Source organism: Rhineura floridana, chromosome 4, assembly GCF_030035675.1.
Source record: "Rhineura floridana isolate rRhiFlo1 chromosome 4, rRhiFlo1.hap2, whole genome shotgun sequence".
In the NCBI taxonomy this organism is placed as follows: Eukaryota; Metazoa; Chordata; class Lepidosauria; order Squamata; family Rhineuridae; genus Rhineura; species Rhineura floridana.
The window spans coordinates 70,791,377-70,816,670 of NC_084483.1; the positions used below are offsets into that span (position 1 = coordinate 70,791,377).

General features: G+C 39.1%; 1 protein-coding gene across 13 annotated transcripts in view; it reads right to left on the reverse strand.

Annotated features, from left to right (window-relative positions):
* Positions 1-334: 334 nt before the first annotated feature.
* The window catches only part of BACH2 (BTB domain and CNC homolog 2), a 244,345-nt gene continuing 219,385 nt past the window's right edge, over positions 335-25,294 (reverse strand). For 12 of the 13 annotated variants that reach the window (XM_061623336.1, XM_061623337.1, XM_061623338.1 and 9 more), the window contains 2 exons: positions 10,098-10,304; positions 335-7,245 (listed from right to left, as the gene is read on the reverse strand). In XM_061623336.1, coding sequence (XP_061479320.1) covers positions 6,763-7,245; positions 10,098-10,304 — 690 coding nt within the window. In that variant the 3' untranslated portion in view covers positions 335-6,762. The remainder of the gene's footprint in view (positions 7,246-10,097; positions 10,305-25,294) is intronic. The other variant, XM_061623347.1, reaches the window with a different exon arrangement.

A 25,294-nucleotide genomic window follows, 5' to 3' on the forward strand; every position in this document is an offset into this window, starting at 1 on the left:
ACTCAGATATGTGTGAAAACTGCCCATTCTGTTTGATCTAGGGAGGAAGAGAAGAGGGGTTGCATCTCCTTGCATACACTGATAAATTTAATGGGGCTTACTCATGGGTAAGTAGGATCAGGATTAAAGCTTTAGGTTGTAATCCAATATGCAGCTATTCAGAAGTAAGGTCCATTGGGTTCAGTGGGACTTACTCTCAAGTGAGTGTGTACTGGATTGCAGCCTTAGTCACATTTCACATTTGCATGCTTTGAATGAATGTAACATGAAATTCAGAGACGCAGATATACAATACATAATGATATGTCTTTATTTCATCAACAGAAATGGTGTCTAGACAAAATTCAGTTAACACTATCAATTCAAATGAATGGAAAGGGTTTGTTTTTTTCTTTGCACGATACTGTATTTACAATGAGTAAATGAAGTCTTAAATTTATTAGTTCATAGCAATGCCGTTTTTTTTCCAAAAAGGTAAAAATTCTTAGTAACAAGGAATAAGCATCAACAGCCATTTCATTTATACAATAAAAATCACAAGAAACCACAGTCACCTAGAAAAAAATGATAGACAAGCTTAAGAACTAGTACAATAAAATGATGCATTTAATTAAGTTACATTAATCGCATAGAATCTGTGTAAAAAGTATATAGAAAAACACCTGATGCAACTTGTTACAGTCATTGACCAGTTATGAGAGGTACAGAGGATTATACAGGTAGATATGTGTGAAAACTGTCCATACTGTCTGACCTGGGGAGGAAGAGAAGAGGGATTGCATCCCCTTGCATACACTGCTAAAAACCCTGTTTTGAATATGGCCTCTGAAGTTTGTAAGGCATATAGTAGAGGTGCACTTGTATCCCACTGGTTCTGGAACAAACTCTTGGGGTGTTCTCCACCCTTCAACAAAAAGCTGACCCTTGCATTGAATCAAGCATCCAAAGATCTCCAAAGTGTTTAGTATAACTTCTGATTGGAGGGATCCAGATATATCCAGTCATATCACAAGTAGTAAATATACCAGTTTCTGAAGCATGTATCATCCTTTTTTTGTGACACTGTAAATGCAAGAGCACAAACTTGCTTTCAAAACAATACACAGTTCTAAGGGTGAGTAGATAAAAACCCAGGTTGGCTCTCCAAATTTGAAGTGACCTGTTAAGACAGAGTGCTGTGGAAAATCCTAGGCTGAGTTTCTGATTCAAAGTGACTTTGAAATTAAATGGATAACTAACTCCAAAATGTGAAACAGAGCCAAATTCCAAGCTTTGAGCAATGACAGAACTCAACTTCTGGCAAAACTGTTTCAGCAATTCAATTTTAAGGGCTGCAGTCCTATGCACACTTATCTGGGAATAAGTCCTATCAAAAAGTAAGCAAACATGCTGCACAAATGTTCATATCAATTACCACACTGGATAGGTGTCTCAACTTGCATGTAAACTGGACCTACGTAAAAGAGCTGATGTTGTTAAAAGAGTTCATGACGTATCCAATAATAAAAGGTATTTAAACCAGTTACTTATTTTTTCTTTTAGGGTTGAGAAGGGAACTTAAATTACTCCCCACCAAAAAAGTGGTTTTCATCACAAGAATGGTAGAACCATATGAGCATTATAATTTAAAAACAAACACATATTACTAGTTTAATTTTTTTATATTATATATATATAATATTGGTGGAGTGTAGGAAAATACTGTAATTCTTTTACACAGCAAGCAATGACATTCTAACTTCCAGAGAAAATTATAATAATTTATTAGTAGTCTACAATCCACCAAACTATAGATTTTAATATACATAAAAATGGTTTGAATGGACTTAACATATGTACACGTACAAGTCTATTCTGCAGCATCATTTGATGCCTGAGTCATGAAATAATTCAAATATTATAAATATACAAAGTATAAACAAGCAAAAGTACACACACTGATTTCATACTCGAGATAGAAATTAGCTACCACATTTTTAGCAAGGTTTCCCTTAGGCTACATCAAGTCAGTTTTTATCCCTATCCATCTTCTCTAAATAGAATTTTAAAATAGGTACACAATTAAACTGATGTTATGAAAGTAAGGGTACAAATAAACATAAACCCCAATTATTTGTGTGTGACGACTACCTCTTGGAGTAATTGGTCTCAGCTGGGTTGGTGAGGATCTCAAGCTTGCATAGGCTTATCAATACTACCCATTAGGCTGGATGCTCAAGGTACACTCTAGCTTCATCAGCTAAACCTATCTGTATGATTTTTAAAAAACAAAAACAACAAACCCATGAACATACAAGGGCTACAGGTCACTAGTAAAAAAAGTAATAATGGTTGTGGAATGAGATTACTATATGGTTCTATTAAAGGCTCTGAAGGTTTCTTTATTTTAGAATTATTCTGACTCTGGTATACAAACTTTAAAAAGCAAAACATATAGCAGTTTGTCAGAAGGGTTGCCAGGGAAGAATTTATTTTTCTTTAAGACAGCTGAGGAAAACTGAAGTTCCACAGATGTAGCTTTTCTCATCATGGTGATGCATTGATGGGAATAACTATACCTGTTGAATAACACAGTGTTCAGAGCTCATAGAGGAACAGAACCCTTGCCAGGGCTATAAAAGGGTTATTTTTTTTAAAAAACTGCCTATATATGAAGTGCTTATGGAAGTTTCAAGATTACAATGAGTTGAATGTAACCTTTAACCACCAAATTATCAGCAGCTGAATCTGTTTCATTAAATTTATCTAGCTTCCACTCTCTTTTTAAAAAAGATAGTTGTAAATACTAATCACAGTGGTTTGTGTATCCAATGATTTTTTTTTACTTCCTTGGGAACAAAAGTACATGGATTAGATCCACACACAAAAAAATAGTGCATCTTTAAAGCAGCATATATCCTTAGAAAGACATTGAATAATTTACTTGTACAATATATAAAATAATAGTTTTATACTGCAGCATCAAAACTCTTGACGCCTGAGTCGTCCTGTTAGGTCTAGGATATAAATATTGGGATGTCTTGGTAACTTGATTGAGTTTTTATTTTATTTTCAACTAGCTCTTTGTTCCAGAATCAGGTTGCAATGAACTTCATTTGTACTCAAGGCACCCCCAAGATAACGCAGAGAAACGAATATATTACATAGTGTAATACTCACCTGACAAAAGAAGAATAAACCGAAATAAAATGAGGTTTTCTGGCAATACCAAGTATAGCAAAGGCAAATAAAAAGGAGGACTAGTTGCAGACTGGACACAGCTAAATGCATACTCCTTACATGCTCTTTGTAACAGTGCAAAAGCAGTTTCCGTCTAGCACAAAACCTCAAACCAAGACAAAATTATTAATCCTGTTATGAATTTATATTCATGAAAGGTATTTTCTCCTTCTGCATTGCTGAACAATGCAGACTTACTTATTTTCAAATAAAAGTTTGGTCAGTTTTTTCCTTCTTCTTCTTCTTGTAGCGTTCAACTGTGTCACTTTATGTCCAGTTCTGAAGCTAATTCTCCTACATGTTTTCCTTGAAGTTAACTCAAGAGCCACATGTGGTTCTGAAGAGCCATACACAATATATAGTCCAAAAGAGAAAATATACATTTGTAAATGTTGAAGGGCTGAACTCAAAACATCCTAAGAAGCTTGAAACAATAGACTTATTCGAGCAGTGGATTTTTAAAAAACCAGTTTATCAAAAAATGGAAACAGAAGAAAAAGGTAGAGAGAGGCCCAGCACCAATGAGAGAGCCAGGTCAATACAATAGCTGTGGAACAATACGTTCTGTCAATTACATTTAAACCATTGGAATGAGGTCAAAAATACCAGTTGCACGTGAGTTGATGTGATAGTAAATCTTCATGTCAGAAAGCTAGCTTAGACTTGGTTGAATACCCATAAAAACCACAACTAGCTGTAGGAGGTCACTTAAAAATAAAAAAGGCAACAGAAAAACATTTGAACAATACTGTCGACAGAACGATTACAACAACAAAATCTCAAATGCTAAAACCTGACTATGAAGCCACAATGCAATTCACATGTAGCTTTACAAATTCTAGCTTCCATCACTGTCCATCTCTCAGACATTTATAACTCTTTGCAAAGCACATGAAGGGCTCTGCAATGTCAACAGATTACAAATATTTGCATCCCCCTCATATTTGCATCCCCTTTTTATTCTCAAAGAGTTTCTGCTTTCTGCACACAAACTTGTTGCAAGCTTCCAATATAGTTAAATAGCTACACTTTCAAAGCAAGTCAGTGACTTCTCACTCCTGTGCCAAAACATCCTACAGCTTAAACTAGCGTCCTTATGACATACATAAATAGATGAATTAGAGTAAGTTTTTCTTTTTTTCTTTTACAGAAATAGCTAATACTTAAATTATATATTTAAAAATATAGCAGTTCCAACTTATATAAGCACGCCACTCCCTTTCCAGTAAATAAATGTGGCACACGCATTGTATACATCCTGGTTGGCAGGTAAGTTGCAGTGAATTCTGGAGTACAGAGCAGAAATAGGACTGGCAAGCTGTCTGCATAAGCAGATAAAAGAAAAGAAGGTGCCAATTCAATTTTTAGAAAAACAATGCTGATTTACTGAGTGCCACGCTGTTTAGTGTAAACATTAGTACAGAGAAACATATTGTCATAGTTAATAGAAAAAATGGCTAATCACATGTGGTGTTTCAGTATGGTCTAATCCACAGTAAAGGTGAACAGTACCAATCTGTCAACCATAGGTGTCATCATAAAACACAGCTCAAAGCACCCTGGCACAGGCAAGGTAGAAAATCACTTCAAAAAAAATTGCAAAAGGACACAATAAATCAGGGATAAGGTGAGGAGAGTATCCTACACAAATCTTGAAATCCTTGGATGTTATGCAAAAGCATCTCTTTTAAGCAATTCCCATCAATCTCACTGGAGATGGCATAGGAAATGTCCTGGTGGATTGTGCCCATCTGTTCCTCTTAAAATTTGTTTCCATGTTTTTGGAGGGCAGATGTTACATCTGGAAATAGCCTGCTTTGCATAGTCATCATGTGAGTCAGGTCAGTTGGGAGTTCTGTGAATTTCCTCAAGTTTCAATATTTCTGAAACTCCTCCTCCAACAGTTTCCTCTGAGACAGAAGTTGCTTTGTGTTGATAAAAAAATATTGTGAACTGAGGGAATCTTACAGCACAATATTACTGACATGTGGGCAATTAAATCACCATAGGAATGCATGATTTTTAACACGTAGAGTTAGAGATTGCTCTAGCTCTCTCTCATGTGGGCTATCTGTCATACTTCAATGGGGCTAGATCAGACTGAGCTAACTTCAATGTAAATAGAAAACAAGTGTAGTAAAACACTGCCACTGCAGGAAACACCTGCATAACATGGTGTTCGGCAGAATTACACACTGAGGCCAGTAACAGTAGTTGCAGGGATGAACAGCCCTAGTATGACATAAGTAAGAACTGCAGGGAGAAGCTTAATTCAGACTTCACTGAAAGCCATGGAATTGTGTTCACTGACAAAAACAGACTGTCCCTTAAGCTATAGTTCTCAAATCAGTGACATACACTGGTCACTGAACAGTTTTTAATGTAACTTTGTAAATATCAAGCCATACTCGAGAAATAGCAAATCCTCTTAATGAAGAAAAGAAAAAAAGCAGCCACAATATTTAAATTTGATTTGGGAAAGTTAAAGAAAAAGATTAATACAGAAAATACCCAATTCACACTATTGGGTGAATTCCATTATTTGGCAAGATTGTTATTTCCCTACATAATCATCTCCTGAGTGTTTTTTAGAAAAATGTTGCTTTACTTAACAGAGAATAATAAAAAAGCAAATAATACAGTATACAAGATATATTGAAGTCACAACTTCATTTATGAAAAGAGGTTTGTTCCAAAACTCAGTGCAAGTGGCAAAGTTGACCGTCGCTGTACAGTATTGGGAGAATTAGAAGAAAACCCACTTTGCTCAAAATGGGCACAAAAAAGACAGCTGTGCCACAAACACTGTGTATATTAAAAATTCAAAGAAGCTTCCAACATTAAAACTTTATAAATAAAATACAAACTGAATATTGCTGAACCATGAACCCAAGTGGTGGTTGGAAAATATTAAAAACAGTTACAAACTACTTCTAGCATCGAGAACAAAGAAAGAAAGAAAGAAAGAAAGAAAGGAATGTTGGAATTTGTTTATACAATAGAAATGAAAAAATTTCCAGTTGTTTTTGTGAGAAAAAATTGAGGCATGCAGGGATTTTTTTTTGCATATGGATATATATTTTTATATATACTATATATAATATGTACAGTTTAGCTATAAAACTTTGATGTGTAAAGAAGCTGTCTTCAATGAAAAATTGAACATTCAGAGGAAATTCCTGAGTTAGGGTTTTGTGACATGGGCCACTGAGAAAAAAGCTGCGTTTGGGTCCTCAGAGGTGTTATGTCCATCCCTGTTGAATATTGAAATTAAAATACAAGAACAACAACAAGAACAACAACAACAAAAGAAACAGACAGTGTTGCCACTGTTTTGTTCCCCTGCCTGAGCAAGGGATAGCACCATAGTGAAGAAGTTAAACTCCTGCTTGTAGCGAGGAGGGAATACTTAAAAACAGTATTGCTGCTAAGACCACTGTAGTGTGCACCAAATATGCTCTTCAATCTGAACAACAAATGAACGTGGCCACTGGCTGACTGAAGAATACCTTGTTAGGCATGACGTAAAAAGGTATACAGCTACTAGGTGTATTCCTTCCTAGGTTGCTCATCTGTTGTACATTTATCAGTCATTTCCTGACAGAAGTCCACCGTCACCGTTTGGTTATTCTGCTCGAGAGGGAGTTCCTGCTCGGAGTAAGTACCTTGGTCAGCTCCATCCAATACTCTTGCTGCTGCACGTTTGTCAGAAATGTTGTTAGGTAGCCAGTGAGCTCCTAGTTGCTTCACAGGACTTTGCTCTGAACAGCACTGAAGGCCTTCCCCAACACACTGAGATGTCACTACATTTTGCTCTACCCCAGCTGGTGAAGGATTGATACTGGCTGTTGTTGGAAGATCCATAGGCCTGAGAACAGGGCAGTATCGGTGCAGGTCTTGGATCTGTTCAGAGCTTTGCATATCCCTACACACTTCTTGGGAAAGGCAGGAGAAATTATCTAACAGCTCTCCCATGCATGCTTTCAATTGGTTCCTTTCTGACAGGAGTTTCTCCTTCTCACAAACCTGCAAGAGAGACATACATGGTAGGGAAAGGAGGTGTTAATTTTACAGAGAAGTATGGTGTATTATAGAACTCGGGCAGAGCCAGTTTACACATCATGAAGAATGAGGTGGTAGAAGTGTGAGCTTCAGAGTAGAGATGGAGTGAAAATGTGAAGCAGAGGTTCTTGACCATGTGAGCTCTGGACAATGCAAGCATCACTGCTTGAATTCTTGTGATTAGAATCAAAGGGGGCACTGTTGACAGTACAGTCCCCCCACCTCAACTCTGCTCATACTCCTGATTCCCTCCATTGCCTGCTACCCTCTTTCTCCAAAGAGGAAAAAATCATATTTGTTAGCTAAGTCTCTACATGGCAAGGGTGTTTGCTTATACTGGTCAGGAAGGAGAAGACGACCCACAGATTTCTCTTGCCCTCTGGGGAACTCTCAACTTACTGATACTTCAACCACTGGCCCCAGGATAAGTTTCTCTCCCTTTTAGATGGGGAAAGGGTGATGGGATAGAAGGCAGGAGAAGGAATCAGGCTCTTTGAGCATTCCATTTAAATTTGAAGATCACCCTCAGAGGGTTTCATACATTTGATAGGTATGTTCAAAGGCCCAATTATTTTTCAGGGCAAGCACCAGGAGGCTTGTGAACCTCTACTTCAGACTGTAGTGGGTGTGTGGAGTCAGCAGAGTGCACACAATGTGACAAATTGTGCATACCCAAGCAAAAGCTCCCTCCATGAAATACACTAGTACATCAAAGGGAAAGGTTCAGTATAGCCCTCTCCTACTAGAGCTTCTTATTTAATGGGAGTATTCAAAAACATGATTTTCTCCACTTGCAACCTTAAGTGTGGTGCACTTCCAGAATCATACCACAATCTGCCACCTCATCCTATGCAATCTGTAGGGCAGCTCAGAGCTCTGGGTAGAGCAGTTTCCAATGTCTATAACAACCAAGGCAAGGAGAAACACATGTCTTGCCAATCTGATATCACTTTATAGCGGGACTCATCAAGGCTTATTCTAATGTGCAGCTAGACACATTTTGTGCAGTGTAAAAAATGTGCAGTATGACATGAATTTTTGCACAGTTGAGGATATGGGATTTAGTAAGGAGCTAGGTAGTTTGTAAAAAAGAAATAGATGAGAAAAGATAAAAAGTAGTAAATGAACATAAATACTGGTTCCTTTCAAACCTTCATAGTCTTATACTATTACGATAGGGGTTTTTTGATTAAAAAAATGAGGTGCTGGTACTCGTCTCTTGATAAATGTACCATGGGTGCCAGCACAATATGGCTGGCATGGACAGCAAAAGAAGATGTGCCGGTACTCCATACCAGTGAGTACTGTCACATAAAAAGACCTGCTAATCGTATATTATGGTACAAATTACTTGACTAGTTTTGGGACGGGCAGTGTGCTGGCTACTTGTGCAATAGGAAAAAAAGCTTCGAATAAACCCCGGGACTCATAAGCTATGAAGATTCTTACCCAAGATCTCCAGTGTGTGAAATCTTGACAGTCCTACTTTTGACTTTACAGAGGAAGCAAGGGATCAGATGAATGAGTCCCTTGTACTCCAATTACCCAACTCATATAACATATGAACCAGCTTCCAGAACAATTAAAGGTATCTTGGTGTAATATCTCCAGCTTCAGAATCCTTCTCTTGACAGACTCACATTCATAACACCAGTGGGTTGCTGCAGTTTCCATAAGCCCATACATTGTTATAGCAACCCATGGAAAAATGCACAATGATACTTGAAGGTATAAACATAATATATATAGGGTGTACAAGAAGCCTAATGCTTGCCCCGAAAAAGAATTGGGCCTGTGGGTATACCTATCAGATGCCCCAAACCTATAGATTGGTATCTTCAGGCATTCAAAAATAATGTTTGAACAGCCTAAGCATAAAACAGGAGGCTTGAAGGTATAAACATAACTTAATGAGTGTGGTGTAGTTGCCACTGAACATGCACCCCCTCACGCAGCAAGAACATCTTTAATTAGCTCCTAAGTAGCTACAGTGTGAGTTAGCTGGATTACTTGGGAAGTATCCAAAATAGCACAATACTTTCCTAAGGCCAGTGGCATTGGCATGGATACTTGCCACTTATTATGCATAACCCAAGACAATTACAAATGTTATAGAGTCTTAGGACATAAAAGCAGTTTCAGTTGCAATCATGCCTTGCCTGTAGTGTTTGAATCAGGTTTAAATAATGTATTGTGAGGAGTAAAATGCACAAATGATCATATGGAATCACTGTTTCCTTCTGAGTATTGTGTTCACATTGAATTAATGCTTGTGGAATCTTCAAGTGTGATGGGTTGCAATTGTAGTCTCCTATAAAAGTGAATTGTTTCTACAGAGTCCTGTGAGCATAAAGTTCAAGGGACTAGAACCTGTGCGCAGTAGAATTGGGAAAAATACAGAGACAGAGAATTCAGGTTAAGGATGAGCCAGTGGGCACAGGCAGATGAGAAATGTGAGGAGCTCCAGAGGAGATAGGGAAGAATGGGGCTGACTGAGCTTCATGGACAAATCCACTGCTTCCTTTCACATCATACAAGATCCTTATCACATCAGACTTCCAGAGTGTGTGCATGCTTCACAACAAGTATCACATCAGAAGGCCAGCCTGACCAAGAGACACACAGAACTGGAATTTAAATATATCTGTAGGCTAGAACCCATCCTCTAAAGGCACATGACTGCTTGGGCTAGGCAGGGAGACTATCTAAAAACTTTATGAATGCAGTATTGAGTTTCATTGTGGAAGCAAGAAAGGATACAGGATTTAATGATAAAAAGCAAGATTTCAGTGGAATCTGTGTTCCATTAAACTCACCAACTTGCGGATTTCACATTCTAAATTCTGAATACAGTCCAGTTTTCTCTTACGGCAGCGCTGAGCTGCAATCCGGTTTTTACTGCGCCGCCGAACATCATGGATAAATTCCAATTGCTCTGAGGTTAATTTGTGCATCTTTATCATCATCTGGAAATCGTTCCTTGGAAGATCCGTGATTTGATCTACAGGAAATGGAAGTTTCACCTAGGGGGAAAAAAGAAAGGAAAATGCAGGTTGCTTAATTAACAAAGTATTTAACAGCTGCTCAGGGAAACCTGGTTTTATGCAAAAAAGAAAACTGACAACATCTATACTAACTGCTACATTCTAGCCAACCTGCCATAGAAGTTAGTGTGTAATAAAATCAGCAATTATAAATTGAATGAGTTTTTTTTTACATATAAGGATCCATTGTTAAGACACAAGCTCCACTTGTGAGAATTGGGACATTTGATTTCTATAGTGCAAGATTTTGCTATCAGTCCTAAAATTAGAACAATTTTGTAGTCTTTACTGAAGCTATTTATGTGTTATGCTAACTGTTGTAGCAAGGAATTCAACCAACTTACATCAGTGCAACCATATATAATCTAATGTGACAGCCAACATAAGATTAGAACAGAGGCACCAATGCAATGGCACAAAATTGTTATGCAAGCAGTTCAGTGGCATTTCAGATTCATACACTGCTACAAATGTCCGGGATTTTGTTTGTTTATTTAGATATATCTCATTCTACTATGATACAATAAACTCAAGACGACTTACAATAAAAAAATAAATCACAAGAGCATTAAAAACAAACCTAACAATAAAACAAAACAGCATATTTAAGGCCTCCAACTTTGCTAAAATATTTTTCCCTCCAAAAGGGGCAAAGTGTCCTATAGGTATGAAAATTGAACATCAAGTATAATAATGCCATTACATTTAGTACATCGGCAATTGGAATACTGTGTATAGTTCTGGTCAGACTGGAAAAAAAGTACAGAAAAGAGCAACTAACAGTGCAGTTCTATATGTATTCACACAGAAGTAAATCCCATTGAGTTCAATGGGACTTGCTTCCAGGTAAGCATGTATAGGATTGCAACATATAGTAATGAATATGTTGGAATACTGCAACCAAACACTAAAGCTAGTATTCTAATATAAAGAAAATATGACATTCTTTTTATAAGAATGATGTGGAGAGACATAGAGGTCCTCCCAACACACACCTTTAATCCTGCTAGAATCAATAATGGAACTCATTAGCAACAGGTTCAGGATATACAGTAAGAAACACTCCTTCAAACAACACATTTTTACTCCCTCAAGACACAATGATGGTTGCTAGCTTTGATGATTTAACATAGGGATGGGGAACTTGTGTCCTTCCAGATGTTGTTAGAATTCCAGTTCCCATTAGCCTCAACCGGTATGGCCAATGGCCAGGGAAGATTGGAATTGTAGTCCAACAGCATCTGGAGGGCCACAGGTTAAGCTAGTCCTTGAAAAAGAATGAGACAAATTAATGCGGCATAAGTTTCTGAAAGGTTTTGACCACAGCTAACTAGAACCTCCATGTTCAGAGGCTGTATTCCTCAGAGCACCAGAGAACGGGACATCAGGCTCTGCTTCTTAGAATTTAAAGGCATCTGGCTGGCTGTTACTGGAAATGGGATGCTAGACAAGGAGGACTTTGGTCTGATGCAGCAAGACAACTTATAGTTTTAGGTAATGTTACAAGGAGCCAATTAGTTTCCAAGGCATCTTGGCATCTTTTGACGTTTTACTTACAAAACCAGCAAACTAGCTAAAATGATGAAACTGAGGTTATCATACTTTGGACACATAAAGAGAAGACATGATTCACTAGAAAAGACAATAATGCTGGGAAAAACAGAAGGGGGTAGAAAAAGAGGAAGGCCAAACAAGAGATGGATTGATTCCATAAAGGAAGCCACAGACCCAAACTGACAAGATCTGAACAGGGTGGTTTATTTCATTTTTTTTTACAATAATTTTTATTCAAATTTTCATAAAACATACAAAACAAAATCATAAAACATTCAAAGACAAAAAACAAAACAAAACAAAAATGATTAAACAAAAAAATAAAATGTTGACTTCCCATTTGTCACAGATCAAATCAGTTATAGGTCTACAATATATAACAATCCTGTCTCTTAAATTATATTATAAAATCACTTTCCTCCAGTAGTTATCTTAATTAATCATCAAATCTCATAAACATTACTTTATTCTTTCCACAAAAAGTCAAAGAGAGGTTTCAATTCTTTAAGAAATATATCTATCAATTTTTCTCCAAATAAACATGTCGATTAATCCATCTCGTTAATAATAATAATAATCTTATTGTCATAACCATAGTCCAAATAAACGTATCGATTAATCCATCTCATCAAAATCTGTTAGGTCCAATAATTTCAATAGCCATTATTCCATTATCCATATTAATTCCATCTTCCATCTTCAATAGTCCTGTTAAGTCCAGTAATTTCAGTGTCCAATCTTCCATTATCAGTATTCCATAATAATCTTGCTGTCATAGCCATAGTCATATAATAAGTCTGATGGGAATTTCCTCTATCCCAAATATTTTCTTGCCATCAATTCTGAATAAGTTGCTGAAATATTGTTGTAAAGTCATATCTCTGTTCTTCTTTTTTACAAAATGCACTGGCTCATCTCTTGAGAGTTTTTCCATTGTCACATGGCTGCAATTAATTCCATAGATTTTCTCTATATCAAGCTCCATCACGTCATTCCAGTCCAGAAGATTATCCAAGCCACTGATAACTTTATCTCTAATATCTTCATTAATTTCTTCAGAGGTAACGTTAAATTCCAAACAGTAGATTTTATTTCTAATATCCATAAACTCCAGATCTTTTTCCAATTCCACATTTGTTCCAATCTCCAGGGCTTGTATCTTCCCTTTATTTTTTCTTTTCTCATCTCTGATCTCATTCTCTCTCACAGGATCCCCTATTTCTTTAAGCTCCTGCGTCATTTTGCTCAGTTCAATTTTCAGCTCCTTACTGCCCTGTCGCAGGGTTTGTTTCGTTATCTCAATCTCATCCATTATTTTCTGAAACATAATTACTTCCAGATTCTCAGCCACTTTCTTGATTGCCATTTTTAAAACCACGAAAACAAAACAAAACAAAAATAAAGAAGAACCACTTCTTATTTCAGCAACAATTGGGTTAATATTCCAGGCTTGATGACATCACAGTATAAACAGAGCAGCCTGCCTTATCTCTCTATGTTCAAGAATACAAAACAAATTTAGTTCCCAGCATCAAAACAGTTAGTGGCGTCGTGAAGAAGCAGATTCGTCAAAATAAAATAGACCAAAAAGAGAATAGTCCCAGACAATATAATGTTCCTCGGAATAGAAATCCCTCTTCTGTTTATATCTTTAGAATGCACTTCCAGGACAGCTTTTTGCAATAGAAACAGAGATAAGCTGTTAATTTCGTGAATAACAGAGAAGAGTTATAGCTCACCCAGAAGTTCTTTAAAGCTGATTCATTTGACAAATCTCTTTTTGCTGCAACAATTTAAACCAAGTAAAAAAAATAATAGAAAGAAGGGTGCTTGCCTGTTAGTCCGTTTTCTCTTTGAAGAAAAGATAAATGTATCGCATTAATCAGATAGAGCTTGTTCGGAAGTCCGTCCGGCATTGCTGGCTGGACCTTTTCTCATAAATTAATGAAATCCAGTCCTCCCAACAAAAACAGGCTTTTGAGGTTGATCTCTACGTTTCTCCCTGCCCGGGAGAAATTTCATCAGTCAAAAAAAAATGTTCTGACTGATTTATATCTGAATAAGCTTCTTTTGAGGCGGGAGCCCATCTCAAAAGCAGGCACAAGCGAAGTCACCCTTCCCGGAAGTCAACAGGGTGGTTTACAACATATGCTCTTGGAGGTTGCTGATTCATAGGGTCACCGTAAGTCCTAATTGCCTTGAAGGAATATAACAACAAACTCTGCAATACATCATAAAAGTATCATTGCTTGTTTCAGTTATCCATGATGGCCACAAGGTGGAGCCAGGCCTTTAGATTTCACACCAACAGAAAGGTTGTGCTTAGTTATGCGTAAACAGAACAAGGAAAACCTTTATATTGTCTTGCCAATTCAAAAGTTCATGTGAAAGGCTCTTTTGATATTTCACTGTGGATTTTAGTACCTTGCACAGGTTCTGTTAAAGATATGGAGATAGACAGTATTACTGTATGACCAACCTAGAAGCCAATAAGAATCTTTCTGCCTATTTTAATGCAGCACATGATCACTGATGGCACCAGTGTTGGCTCCAGGCTTTGGAAAGACCTTCATCAAGATACCCTGCATGGGCCCTTCTCTCTCAGAGAGTCTACTTCTTCATTATCTTTATCACCAGCTGCTGCTCTACCTCATGATCACTACCACCTGCTTGCCTCTCAGGCAGAGATCCAAGGAGCAAGCAGACAGTGGCATCTACTGTTCTTCCTACCATAAGAACCACCCTGCTGGATCAGATCAAAGAGCCGTCTGAGTCCAGCATCCTGTTCTCACAATGGCCAACCAGATGCCTAAGGGAATCCCACAGGCAGGACTTGAGTGCAGCAGCATTCAGCTCACTTGTGATTCACACCAATTGATATTCAGAAGCACACTGCCTTCAGCAATGCAGGTAGAACACAGCCATCTAGTCCTATGCTTCATGAATTTGTCTAATCCTCTTTTTAAGCCATCCAAGTTGGTGGCCAGCACTACATCTTTTGAGAGAACAAATTTTATAGTTTAATTATGCACTGGGTGAAAAACTTTCTTTTGGCTATCTGAATCTTCCAGAATTCAGCTTCTGTAGATGGTCTGGGTTCTAGAATTATGAGAGGGAGAAAAACCTTCTCCCTGGCCAGTTTCTCCACACTATGCATAATCTTAGGGGAGTTGTTCCAGCCCCTTGATTAATTTGGGTGCCCTTTTCTGAACTTTTCCCAGCTCTACAATATCCTTTTCTGAGGTGTGGAATCCAGAACTGAACACAGTATTTCAAGGAGTGATCTCACCATATATTTGTATAACAGCTTATATAACACAATACAATTAGGATACTGGCAGTTTTATTTTCAGTACCTTTCCTAATGATCCCTAACATGGAATTCACTTTTTTTCAGCTGCCACATACTGGGTCAACATCTTCATCAAACTATCCACTATGACTGAGATCTCCTTCCTGGTTAGTCACTGCCAGTTGACATTGCATTGGCATATATGTGAAATTAGGGGGGTTGGCCCAATACCTGCATGGCTTTGCACTTGCTTACAGTGAGTTGCATTTGCCGTTTTAATTTCCATTCTCACCACCGCCAGAGAAAGAGACCAACAAACAAGCAGGTTGCAATGGTAAAGAAGAGGGGTAAGCCTGGGGAGGGGGGTGCTCATCACTGGCCTCCCTGCCAGGATGTGGGTTCTCAGCAAATGCCTGACCATGCCAACCTTGATGTCATGCAATCACACACACTTTGGCTTTCACCATAATGTCATTTTCCCACACATTTTTTGCCTATGACACTTGTTCATATCACTCTAGAATCCACAGTCACATGAATGCATTGTATCTTTTCACACATTCTTTGCAGTGGACTTCACCCTCATGTCCCATCTGTGAAGCTCAAAAATGGCACCATATCAAAACACATATCACGGCTACAGGTCATGAAAGACCAAGAAAAAGCTGCCAGAGAAAACACTGCGAATACACAGAAGCTGACCTTAGACATGGTGATGTGGACTATCAAGCTTATAGACTAGTGATATGAAGAATGTTTAGTTTGCTTTTCCTGCCCTTTGGACCATAAACACACCACTTCCGACCCCCCCCCCCCGCAGATCCCATGGGACTACTGTAGTGTAAGCATATGTCAATGGCATAACATGGAGTCATTTGGTTAACCTCTCAAGTGTTAGCATTAGTGGGTATGGGAAACACCCTTGATTGTTGGAAAAGGCTATGAAGGGGACATTGGCTATGATATTTATGATGTCTTCAATAAAAAGCATTAGTTTCATGGATGGTGAGTCTATTATTTAATGAAAATAAGCATTAGCAGGAGAAAGACAGGGAGTGTAACTCTGTTGGTTCTCCTTGATCTCTCGGCGGCTTTTGATACCATCGACCATGGTATCCTTCTGGGGCGACTCGCGGATTTAGGAGTTGGAGGCACTGCTTGGCAGTGGCTGCGCTCCTATCTTGGGAATCGTCTCCAGAAGGTGATGCTTGGGGAGCATTACTCGAGTCCCTGGGTGCTCCAATATGGGGTCCCACAGGGCTCAGTTCTGTCCCCCATGCTTTTTAATATCTATATGAAGCCGCTGGGTGAGGTCATCAGGAGTTTTGGAGTGCATTTCCAGCAATATGCTGATGATACACAGCTCTATTTCTCCTTCTCATCTTCTTCAGGTGAGGCTGTTAATGTACTAAACCGCTGCCTGGCCGTGATAATGGACTGGATGAGAGCTAACAAACTGAAACTCAATCCTGACAAGACTGAGATGCTGTTGGTTGAGGGGCCCTCTGCCCAGATGGTTGATGTCAGACCTGCCCTAGATGGGGTTACACTCCCCCTAAAGGAGCAGGTCCGTAGTTTGGGGGTCTTATTAGATCCGCTCCTGTCACTTGAGACCCAAGTAGCCTCGATGGCACGGAATGCGTTCTACCAGCTTCGGCTGGTAGCCCATCTACGACCCTATCTGGACAGGGAGAACCTCGCCTCAGTTATTCACGCTCTGGTAACCTCTAGATTGGACTACTGTAATGCTCTCTACGTAGGGTTACCTTTGATGACGATTCGGAAACTTCAGCTAGTGCAGAATGCTGCGGCCAGAGTTCTTACTGGGACGAAGAAATTTGACCACATAACACCTATTCTGGCCCAACTGCACTGGCTTCCAATATGTTTCCGGGCCAGATTCAAAGTGTTGGTTCTTACCTATAAAGCCCTTAACGGCATTGGACCGCAATATCTGATGGAACACCTCTCTCTATGTACCTACCCGTTCACTCCGCTCGACATCTAGGGCCCTTCTCCGGGTCCCAACTCATAAGGAGGCCTGGAGAACAGTAATTAGATCTAGGGCCTTTTCAGTGGTGGCCCCCGAACTATGGAATGCCCTCCCAGATGAGATACGCCTGGCGCCTTCTTTGTCATCCTTTCGGCGCCAGGTAAAAACCCACCTCTTTGCCCAGGCATTTTAAGCTATTTTTTTAATTTAATTGTAATTGTAAAAATTTTATTTTATTTTGTTTTAAATACGTTTTTTAATTGTATGGCGCAATCCACACCTGCTCGTATTTTAAATATGTGGTTTTATCTTGTTGTACACCGCCCTGAGAGCTGTTGCTATAGGGCGGTTTAGAAATGTAATTAATAAAAAAATAAAAATAAAAATAAATGTGCAATGAGCAAAAGAACAGCAAACTGCAAATGAAAACATGGCTCTGCATGATGAAGTGTAATGAGAAGCTAGAAGCATCCCCAATGTGCTCTCTTGGATACTGTCCACTTCTTCCATAGGCCAGGTAATAAATAAAGCAAGGATTCATTTCTTTTGTGTAAATGATGGGACATTTGGACAATTTTAAATAGATTGTCCTTCCTAGGCAGAGCTATAGTTAGGAAAAGGTACTGCACTTTAGTATTTTCAAATATAGAAATCACATACCACCTATATCATTCCTACTAATGCAAAAATACATTTCCCCAAGGGTTGATCCGTATGAAGCCAAAACGACACCATCCATGCACAATATCAGCAGGGCTGGGGAACCTCATCTTTTGCAGTTCAAAAATCTGGGGGAGGGGGAGACCTCCAAAACAGACCAATGAAGACTGACCATTCTCAGTAGTATGGGAACACTGAGTCAGGTGGAAAAGAAAGCCAGGGTGGTGGGGGCGTGAACTAGCTAGCTGGCTGACAGTGTCTGGTGAAGAGGAAGACATAGTCAAGTCAGACTAGGAGGCTTCAAAATGCCACTGATCAGCTGGTAGGTAGGCAGGCAGGAGATTCTAGCTGGGAGAGAACGCAAGGAGCACAGCAGGGATAAGGAGAGTAGAAGGCTGGCAGTATAATATCTATCTCTTCTTCCATTGTACTTTGCTCCATATTTTTCATTCTCATTCCTCCTTTGAAAAAAAAATGAGCAAAAGTGAATGGAAGGCGAGACAGACAGATCATTGTCTGGATAGGTCATTTCTGGTTCCCACTGAGAAGCTAATTTTAAATGTCATGGACAGCAGCTGACATAGAAATCAATGGAGAAATCCAAGATTTTAATGTAGTTGGGATTGGGCGGTAGTGTATTCACACATGTCCTCAACAACCTCCCAAAATATAACAGCAGATTTCCTGCTCTTTCGAACTCAGTGACAAAACATTTCAAAAACAGCCCTTGCTAACTAAAGAAATGCAGTTCATTATCCCCAAATTGTAGGTTGGAAGGGACTATGGCTAGGAGAGAGTGCTTTATGACAACCATATAGTGTAGTTCACACTGAATATTGCAGGACAAGTTGTGAATGGATTGCAATTCTTCAATATTGTTCAGCTGTATTAGACTTTTCCCGTAGGCTCAGAGTTACGACTGAAAAAGTAGCTTATAACAACCTTGCAGTGTATTTGCTTAATGCTTTTGTCCCCAATAATGCAGGTTGGGTTGAAAGAGTAATATACAACAATCCTGCAGTGTAGTCTGCTATTTTATCTCTACTGCAGGTTGGGAGCAGAGAGAAAAGCAGCTTATGGCAGCTCTGCATCTCAGTCTCCTAAATACTGCAGGTCAGAGTTGAAGCTAAGGCTGGTTTGGATTTCCCATAAAAAAAAAACCCACACACCTCTCAGGTTGCAACAAAAGTCAGTTTACCTGAACTGCTCCCCCATACTTCCTCTCAGGCCAAATATTAAATAAAAGAGGGCAATGTCGTAAAACTTCAAGTGTTGAGCAAACGTATTCGCATGAGTGCTCAATGAACAGCTGTCTGGAAGCTCCCCCATGTTATCCATTTAGAATGGAAATAGCTGATGTAAATGAATAGTTTGTCCATATATTTGTCATAAAAGAAGAATGTAAATATTGAAAAAAAATAACTTATACAGTATTCCAAAGCTTGCAAATTTACCTCTATTTTCTTTCCTTAAAAAATGGGAAAACAAAAGGGGGGAAGTGACTGTTGCAAAACTGTTAAGATGTGGTACCATTGTTGGTTTTAGATTGGCAATGGGCCAGATCCTCTGGCTGGTGAGCATATCTATTTATATAAGCTGGGAAAGTTTTGTATTTTCAAGAATCTGTTAAACATTTAAAGACCTTGACGTGAAGTGAGTGCAATCTAAATAAAGAGCATGTTTGCAAAAATAAAAATAAATTTGGGTCAATTTGGGTCTTGTAGTGTGTAAATAACTTTTAATGAATGATCTGAGATGTTTCAGGCTGGAAACAACTGCATAGCTTCCCAATGTGAGTGCAACATTATAACCAATTGCCTAGAGAAAGAAGTTTTATATTTAAATAGCTGCACAATTAATAGTTGGGCATTTCCTCTTTCCAGATAAAAAAAGCCTTAAAATATCCTCCAGATATTTTTCTTTCTAAAATTCACAGCAGTGTCCTCCTTCTTGGGAGAATGTACCTCATAAATACTGCAAGTCTAGACAAGCATGCCTACTGCCACACTAATATCATTGCTACTCACATTGAGCTGCATAGTAGGTGACACATAACAATGATGCATGGTTAAGTACTCTTCTGATAAACAACAAAAAGCATGAAATAAAACTAGTTCAAGATCTGGGGATTCCTCTTTTGGTGCACTGCTGCACAATGGGGTCCAGAATTTTCTGGAAGTCACAGGAGTAATTTTCAAAAAAAGGATGGGGTTCATTTAGCCCATCATTTCTTTTGCAAAGATTTCCTGCACACACACATTGGGACCAGGTTGACAAGGTATCCCCAACAGCAACCCCCCCGGGTATGTGCATTCATTTATGCTGCAGAATGTCAACAATGCTACTGTGAACCAGACCATGGCACGGCAAGGGGTGACCCCTTGTATACCATAACAATCACATGAATGCCTGGTTGTAGGAAGGAGTTATCACAGATCAATCTTTCTTTTAATTTGATAACACCCATCAGTGGAGGGAAGTTTTTCAAGTGAAAAGAGTGATCCCTTCACATAAGGGCTGAGATATGTACACAGCTATCCATGTAGTTGGCTACTTATAATACAACCATGCGGCACAGTCTATAAAATCCTGTTCCAGTGTTCATTAAATGCATGAGGGCGTGTAGTGTGTAAGGAGTGCAGGAGAGCATGTGCCAGCCTAGCTCCCTACATCCCCAGCTCCACCAGATCTACCCTCAGCCTTTCCCTGTTGAGTGGCAAAACCTGAAAAGGGATTTCTTGTGCATCTGGCTGAATGTGCTTAGAAGCTCCCATCACACTTAGTTGGAAAGGCTTCTAAATATGTTCAGCCAATCGTGCAAAAAAGTCCCTTTCAGACCTTCCCACTCAAAGGGTAGAGATGGTGGGAATGAGGATATGTTCTCACATGATATCTGAGTGCCTGAACAGGGCTTATAGTTGCAAGGTATCCGAGTTAAAGTGGCTCCCCATGCAATTCCAAGTGAATTCAATATTGTCGAGACCCACAAAAGAAAGCTTTGTGCCAGAGCAATTGAAATCATTACAACCACATTGCTGTATTACAAGTGGCTCCTCATATGGGTAGCTACAGATATGAATTCGGTACGTTCTTGATATTTCACATTTTTTATCCTGCAAAGCAGTACTCAGAATACTGTTAACAGAAAAGAACACTTAAAAAAAAGCAGAGGAGTAGCACTAACATTGATTGGATCTTAAATTAACACTCTGTGGCAGCACCCCAGCTTTGGAACACTCTTCCCCTTGAGATAAGCCAGGCACCAACTGTAGATGGGTAAAGACATTTCTCTTTCACCAGACCTTCGAACAGCAGTAGTGATATGGGGTGAAATCTAATGTAGTGCCAAGGCAATTGTTCTGACAATGCAAGGATTTCTTTTGCGCAATGGAATTCTCTCCCTCTCCTCCCCCCGTGCCCCCTAAAACTGTTCTAGGGGTTCCCCCAATCCTCTAGAGCAGATTTGGGGATGGCATGGGGGAGAAATACCACTGCATAAGCAAAAATCTTTGCTGTGGCAGGACACATTAGTAGAATGCTGCCCATGATGTTTATTAGATAACTTGTATATTGTGATTATTAATTTGTGTCCGGCTAGTTTTATTCTTGTTTTGTTCTTTGGCTTTACTAGAGGTGATGAAGGGTGGGATCTAAGGTTCTGGTTAGGGAGCATCAGCTTACAAATGAAAAGCTGAGTAAGACTCAGCAGTGCTCATGCATTAATGTTGGATTACATTAAGAGAACACTAATTGTTCTCTTAAATATTAGGTACAGGTTTAGGTTTGTGTAGTTCTGCTAATATTAGCTGAGGTATTCTGAAGATCAAGTCCTTGACACACAACACAACACAACACAACACAACACAACACAACACACACACACACACACACACAGAGAGAGAGAGAGAGAGAGAGAGAGAGAGAGAGAGAGAGAGAGAGAGAGAGAGAGCTATTTGTAATGCAATTTGACACAAATACTTTTGGACTGTCATTCATGAGTTCCTGATTGGTCTTCAACATTCTCAGCAGGCCAACTGAATTGTTTCACAGCATTACCTTTGAGAAAGATTTCTTTTGAAAAGGAATGTACCAACACCATTTAGAGATAAGCTCTTAAATGAAAGACAAGATGGATGCAATTCCCCTGGATATTAACAGTTCTTGAAAAACAGTCTACTTATGCTTTCTGCCTTTCTTTAATCTTGTCTAGAAAGTATTTGCTTCTAAGATGTATTAAGTTTAGATTTTACTTGTAACAGTCCAAGGGGAATATGACAAGAAGACAAAAGAGCAAACCAGTTGTATTGTTTTAAAAAATATGATTTTGGGGAGGGGGGAGAGAAAGAAAGCAGATTACTACTGAAAGGAGATGCATTCCTATTCTTTATAAATTTATAAGCTAACTACTTCTCAAAGACTGCACTATTTATCCTTTTTTAAAGAAAAGTCACTGTTCGTACATATAAGAAGCTTGATTGCTGAATCTGAAGCTAACAACATTTTCCTTTTCTGCGTTAAACATTTTATTCTTCCTTTGTATCCTTCAAAGGGTGATAAAAGTAACAGGAAGAAAAAATGTATTAACTTCCTAACTATGTTAAACAATATGCAGCACTTGCCAAAAACATTGTGGTACCTGAGACAGAGACCCCCTCCGCAACAGTAAAAATAAAGGTGACCATACTCTGCTGCTTAGATGCCATTTCACATTATCTTCTGATGGAGCTGACTGTGACCACATGCCAATACTTTTACCAGATTTGGGTGGCCTGATAACATAGCAGCACTGAATCAGTCCTGTCTCTGTCTGATCTTACAGTTCAATCCATTAAAAACAATTTGAGGAAGTATAATCTTACTGTTCCTCTCTTTTCCATACAACCTGGACAACAAAAACATTTACAAAAATCTCCTTCAGGCCCTACCTAACCATTGGTATAGTTTACATACTTCTATAGCACAGAGCTCTTCAACAAAAGGAAAAAAATAGAAGCAAAAATAAAACCTTTCACCTATTTTAACAGCATTCCAATTCACACAGGGTCGCTGTGCTCAAACATTGGGACAAAGTTTTCTGAGTACTAATACTACTCTGGCACCCAATCCATTAATGAAGAAAGAGTTCAAAATTCAGGAGGTGTCCATTTAAAAAAAATGATATTACAGCTTTTTCTCTGTCCTGCAGTAATGGTTAAAAGATTATACTGTTGCTAGGATCTATACATAACACATTTGTTGGCAGCTTTGTTGATGAAACAACAAAAGCTTCCAACGCAGGTTTTCAGTTTTCATGAAATCTGGAGCATGAGGATATATATAAGGAGAAATTAAGATACCAGATGGAAAAGGACAAGAGACAACTAGAGAACATTTCCAATAAATAGCTTGTTTTCAAATGCTATCTTGATAAGACCTTCTGTGGGTCTACCATCATACTAAGATCCTCCGTGGCGCAGAGTGGTAAGCGGTGGTAACGCAGCCGAAGCTCTGCTCACGGCCGGAGTTCGATTCCAACGGAAGGAGGAAGTTGAATCACTGGTAAAAGGGATTGAGGTCCACTCAGCCTTCCATCCATCTGTGGTCGGTAAAATGAGTACCCAGCACATGCTTGGGGGTAAAGAAAGGAACTGGCAAACCCACCCCATATATACGGTCTGCATCGTTGCAAAACGTCACCCTAAGAGTTGGAAATGACTCGCACTACAAGTGGGGGGGGGACACCTTTACCTTTTTAAAAAGAGTAGTACCAACATGAGTATTTGGAGTTCTGTTTTCATCCCTCTATCCCTCCTAATCTGCACTATGAGAAATTGTAAAGGAGGTAATCACATGGAGAAATTCTTGTTGCCTTCCATGAAGCAGATGATCAAAGGGGAGGGGAGAAGTGGAGTAGTTGATCACACATCAGGAGTGCTCCTCACTCTCTCTTATGCTCAGTCATTCTGCTTTTTCAGGAAATGTATACGTACATGCATTAACGCCAATATTTCCGATTTCAAAATAGGAATACTTAAAGCAATTTTGTCTGCAACAGAAGCACATCTGGCACAAATTAGACTCATGTTTTTATCAACATGCAGTGTCTGGACACACACACAAAAGCTCTCTGAAAAGTAGCAATGGCACAAGATGAAGTTTCTAGATTAAAAAGTTGTGCGGACTTCCCCAAAAAATTTAAAAAAGGAACTCACACTAGTCCTCTTCTTTATTGTAATTCTCATGCTAACCCTGATACAGTAGCAACAGTGTAATATTCTGTCCACTCATAATGCAGTGAGGGGGGAGGAGTCAGAGAGAGGATAGCCTGTTTTTCCATGAGGTAGGTGCATTCACGCTCAGGAGAAAATAGTTCCGGAAAAGGATTCTCAAAATAATGAAACATTGCTGTGAGGCAGGCGGCAGGCTTTGAAGTGTTTTTTTCTTTCTCTTTCTAAGGGTTGCATCTGTGCTGCTGAATGGTGGTGCAGGAGAGTCATCACCCTCTTACAGGGCAATTCTATTCATTTCTAATAGGTAAGTAGGTATAGGATTGCACCCTAAATGAGTTACGTAAGAAAATTAAATTGCTCAATAAAGCCTAATCAGTTTCAAAAGTAGTTTGCCATGAAGTATGGTGGTGAGGGCAGTTTTCTGCTACTGGAGAAACCCAAAGTGGCTTTGGGCATATGGAACTAGTAACACAGGTTTTTTTGGATCTCAGCCACGGTGACAGGTGCCTGCTCAAAATATTTTTCACACAGCACTCAAAAGAATCCAACAAACTATAGCCGCTTAAAAGTAAAATGTAAATTTGCTGCCTTCAAGTCAATTCTGACTTATGGTGACCCTATGAATAGGGTTTTCATGAGGCTGAGAGGCAGTGACTGGCCCAAGGTCACCCAGTGAGCTTCATGGCTATGTGGGGATTCGAACCCTGGTCTCCCAGGTCATAGTCCAACACCTTAACCACTACACCATTTTTGAAACCAAATAACTTCCCTGAGAGAGGCTATCTTGATGGCTCACAACAAAAGAGCAATCACTGTGTGTTTATTCCTCAGTCAACTGTTTGGGAGGGCCCTGTGTTTTCCACTGATAAGAACAATAGCAGATTGGCTGAAAGTCTGTGCCTATATATCTGTATTGCGTATGTGTCTCTCACAGCTTTCCTTTCAGACCACAGCTCAGCTTTTCCTACTGTGAGACTGTTTGCTCTTAAGTGCCTATAAAAGCTTTCTACTGAATGCAGCAGCAGTGATGTTTCTGATGACAAGCATAATCAGTTAGTTGTTGGAGGGTCATATGGCTTTGGGCTAGGAAAAAAGATGGGATTCAAGATAGCATGGCTTGATAATATATAAATTAACTCTCTAGAGATCTGGATTCTTGTTCTGATTGTGCTGTGTGAACATGGATATGTCACTTTGCTTATTTGCTGTCCATCTTTTCCTTCTCTTTAACTGGTCTATCTCTACTGCAAAATACTCATAC